Raw genomic sequence first — 4,576 nt, forward strand, 5'->3', positions numbered from 1 at the left:
TAGGAGCCAGAGCGTTCAGCTATCAAGCTCCTCTCCTGTGGAACCAGGTTCCAGTTTGGGTTCAGGAGGCAGACACCATCTCCACATTTAAGAGTAGGCTTAAGACTTTCCTCTTTGATAAAGCTTACAGTTAGGGCTGGCTCAGGTGAGTCCTGAACCATCCCTTAGTTATGCTGCTATAGGCCTAGACTGCCGGGGGATTTCCTATGATGCACTGAGCTCCTCTCTCCTCTACTTTCTCTCCCTCTGTATGCAACCTCATCCCATTAATGCATGTTACTAACACAACTTCTCCCCTTTCCGGTAGTCTTGTGCTTTCTCGTCCCTCTCCTCTCTCCTCCTATCACTTCCTGCAGGTGTTTCTGGCTCTGGAGCTGTGGAGTCTGGATCTGTGGCTGCGGGTCACCTGCTGCCCCCGTGTTCCTGCTCGACACCCTCTGCTGCAACGACTATTGTTACTAGTCCTATTATTATTATTGTTATTATAATCATTAACACTACTATACATATCTGTACCATTTTTCATTTAGACTATAGCAACATCACCTTTACTGTCTGTAGCTCTGTTTGGATATTGTGTAGGCTGCCTCCCTCCCCTCTCTCTCTTTCCATCCCTCTCTCTCTTTCTCTCTCTCTCTCTCCCAACCTCTCCTTCACCCCCAACCGGTCGAGGCAGATGGTTTCTGCCTCTTAAAAGGAAGTTTTGCCTTGCCTCTGTCGCCTAGTGCTGCTCTTGGTGGGAACTGTTGGGCTTCTGTAAATAGCATCATAGAGTACGGTCTAGACCTGCTCTTTTATGAAAAGCGCTGTGAGATAACTGTTGTTGTGATTTGGCGCTATATAAATAAAACTGAGAAATTAAAATTGAATTGAAATAGTCGTGCAGATTATATGTAAGGTATGTATATATGTAGGAGATTCCTGTTTGTCATTATTACAGCAATGACATGAGATATGATATATGGTATTATTAATATTATTATTAGTGGGGGAAATCTCATATCGGTCAGGCTCTGGTTAGTATAATATTATAATCACAGGTTACAATTTATTTGGATAGTCTTCCTACAGATTTATTGGTTGAGATTCAACAGTTCAACTGTTTCACAAATAAAACAATTTTATGATATGGCAGATATTACACTGCTGTGGTTAAGGTTTAATTAGGGCTAATGTTAGTGTATTCATTATAATTTCAGATCATAGTATAGGCTACTATATAGCTTACAACTAGTATAAGATTAATTCAAGTTTGACATTTGTCATTAAATTACTGTGCAAGGAAAATGCTCTACATGGTGGTTTGTCTCTCTTGTTTATGCAAGTTTGCTGTAGCAAGTCAACCATTTTTTTTATGTCCCGCCTACTCTAGGCTGTGAATGATCGGTTCACAAAAAGTGACTTTGACAAGCTACTTTCTGCTCACAGCTGTATGAAAGGCACCCGAGCTTCGCCCTGCTCTGACGACAAAGATTAGCAGGCAGGCAAGAACAGGAACAGGTGAGCGTTGCCAATGTCCTTATAGGCAAGTCAGCTATTTTGGACTAACAAGACCAGGCTCCTATCTGAATGAATGGAGAGAGAGCCACAACTGCACTTTTACTGGTCACCGGGACATACAAACTTCATGACTGGAATCAGAAATAAAATCTGATAAAAATCGCTGAAAAAGTTTGAAGACTTTGCCTGAAAATAGGGTTCAATAAGATGAAATATGTTTTTTGCCTCGGCTGTTAAAAGAAGACGATTGGCTTTGTAGCGGGAGGGGCGGGACAAGCGTTAACTTTGGCGTTACAGGTTTTCCCTATAGAGTTGTATTGAGGATTCTTAAAGTGGCATGTCTCCCCTATATAACGTCTGGCATCGTGTAGTGCCCAGAGAACCTGATATGGAGGGCAGAGAAGACTACCAGCAGCTTGTGAGAAGTATTCCATATATGGTCATTTGCTCCGCACAGCTACGCTCAGTTTGTCTGTACCGCTCAGCGACAGCAACAGCCTGGTAACATGCTTTGGGTCTTGGCCAATCAGAAGACAGTGGGTTTTGAAAGGGTGGGCCTTAAAGAGACAGGCGCACCTTCAGCTTTTTTCAGACAGAGGCTGAAATGAAGGCCTACATGAAGAGCCAGTATGAGATAGAAAATTATTTTTTTGAACTTTGAATGATGCAAAGCTGCCATACAGGAGTCACAGAACTACAATATAGGACTGGAAATGCAGTGTTATAGGTTTCCTTTAAGTTTTTTGATAAACTGCTATTAAAACACATTTGGAGAATATTTGAAATGCTATTCTTTTCCAATTCAGATCATTTTGCCTCTGGTAATTTTCCTTGCCAAAAAATCCTCTATGCAGGAAAAACCCAGTATAACCGAGAAACTGTTACACCTAATGTGGATGAATAGAACAAATCCATGCCCTGTGTCTGCTATATCACTAGATGCCCAAATGGCATTCGACAGGGCAGAATGGGACTTTCTACGCTGTTGAAATTCAGGTTTGGCGATGGTTTTAGTAAATGGACAAAAGTTTTATATTCAGGCCCCAAGACTGGCAATGTCACCAATGGAAAAACATCTCCATTCTTATACATATCCAGATCAAAACCCGATTATATCGCTGTCTCACCTGAATGGTAACTATGCGTGGCAAAGGTTGGCGTGTGTTGGCTCCCCCCTCTATGGCGATACCAAGGGTGTTGGCATTTTTCACCACTCGTACCACAGTTGCAGTGGGCACCGGGACCGGTGAGCCAGTCTGCTGGGACACAAAGTGAAGAAGGATTAGGAGCAAGAGCAATTGAGAGCAGGCTTGAACTATTTATATTGACTAAATATATCAATTATATATATTGTTAAATTGCAACATTGTTTTTCTGCATTAATTCTTTTAACCTTCTGGAACCAACAGTCCGTCAAGCAAGCCCACTTCAATGATTGGTCTGATGATGGGTCAGTATAAGTGACTTTAAGAATAATGAGGGTTTGTGTATCATCCTATCATTCAATTATTCCATTTAATATGGCAAATGAAAAAACAAATCAATATTTCGTTTTTCTGTATGTAACAAAAATTGAAAACTGACATTTGTTTCCTTGCTTTCAGCTCGAAACGGGAAATATAATAAACAAGGAAACCCAAACTAAATAATAGGTTGAATATACGTTTTCTTTATTTTTCTTTATTTGTCTAAACATTTCCCACTGTGTGAGTCGGGTGTGACTGCAGCCTGAAGCATCCCATCTCATGCCCTCCCGCCTTCTGCTAGTTTCTACATTTCAAAATAAAAGCTCGCGTCTTGTTCACTATTTCTACCTCATACTTTAGTGTTATGATTTTGTTCTGTTTTTACTATAAACAGAACAACAAACAGGGCACGTTAGAAGAGGAAGGCAGGGTGAGCTGCGGGGGATATCTTCTGAAGATCCCCATGCTGGATTCTCCAGCAATTTCTGCCAGTTAAGTGCAGGAGGAGAGGGATAATGAAGAATAAAATAATAAAAATGTTATAGTCTGTCCAAGACTCATTTTTATTTCTATATCCTATATTGTTTCCACGCTTAATAGGGAAATCACTGTAAACACAATTGTTTATTTTCTGTGTGTGTATACACAGGTGAAACTCGAAAAATTAGCATATTGTGCAAAAGTTCATTTATTTCAGTAATTCAACTTAAAAGGTGAAAGTAATATATTATATAAACTCATGACATGCAAAGTGAGATATTTCAAGCCTTTGATATAATTTTGATGATTATTGCGTACAGCTTGTGAAAACCCCAAATTCAAAATCTAAGAAAATTAGAATATTACATGAAATCAATAAAAAAAAAGGATTTTAAATACAGAAATGTCAGCCCTCTGAAAAGTATAATCATGCATATGTACTCAGTACTTGGTTTGGGCCCCTTTTGCATGAATTACTGCCTCAATGCAGCGTGGCATGGATGCCATCAGCCTGTGGCACTGCTGAGGTGTTATGGAAGACCAGGATGCTTCAATAGCGGCCTTCAGCTCTTCTGCATTGTTCGCTCTCATGTCTTTCATCTTTCTCTTGGCAATGCCCCATAGATTCTCTATGGGGTTCAGGTCAGGCGAGTTTGCTGGCCAATCAAGCACAGTAATCCCATGGTCATTGAACCAGGTTTTGGTACTTTTGGCAGTGTGGGCAGGTGCCAAGTCCTGCTGGAAAATGAAGTCAGCATCTCCATAAAGCTCGTCTGCTGAAGGAAGCATAAAGTGCTCTAAAATGTCCTGGTAGACGGCTGCGCTGACTCTGAATTTAATAAAGCACAGTGGACCAACACCAGCAGATGACTTGGCTCCCCAAACAAACACAGACTGTGGAAACTTCACACTGGACTTCAAGCATCTTGGATTGTGTGCCTCTCCATTCTTCCTGCAGACTCTGGGACCTTGGTTTCCAAATGAGATGCAAAATTTGCTCTCATCAGAAAAGACTTTGGACCACTGAGAAACAGACCAGTTCTTTTTTTCCTTTAGCCCAGGTAAGACGCTTCTGACGTTGTTTGTTGTTCAGGAGCGGCTTGACAAGAGGAATACGACATTTGAAGCCC

General features: G+C 41.0%; 1 protein-coding gene across 5 annotated transcripts in view; it reads right to left on the reverse strand.

Moving 5' to 3' along the window:
* Positions 1–4,576, reverse strand: part of LOC123960120 (whirlin-like) — a 59,807-nt gene that overhangs the window by 15,132 nt on the left and 40,099 nt on the right. For 4 of the 5 annotated variants that reach the window (XM_046034673.1, XM_046034674.1, XM_046034675.1 and 1 more), the window contains exon 8: positions 2,628–2,759. In XM_046034673.1, the coding sequence (XP_045890629.1) occupies positions 2,628–2,759 (132 nt within the window). The remainder of the gene's footprint in view (positions 1–2,627; positions 2,760–4,576) is intronic. The other variant, XM_046034672.1, reaches the window with a different exon arrangement.

The sequence above is a fragment of the Micropterus dolomieu genome, linkage group LG21 (assembly GCF_021292245.1).
Source record: "Micropterus dolomieu isolate WLL.071019.BEF.003 ecotype Adirondacks linkage group LG21, ASM2129224v1, whole genome shotgun sequence".
NCBI classification, from domain to species: Eukaryota; Metazoa; Chordata; class Actinopteri; order Centrarchiformes; family Centrarchidae; genus Micropterus; species Micropterus dolomieu.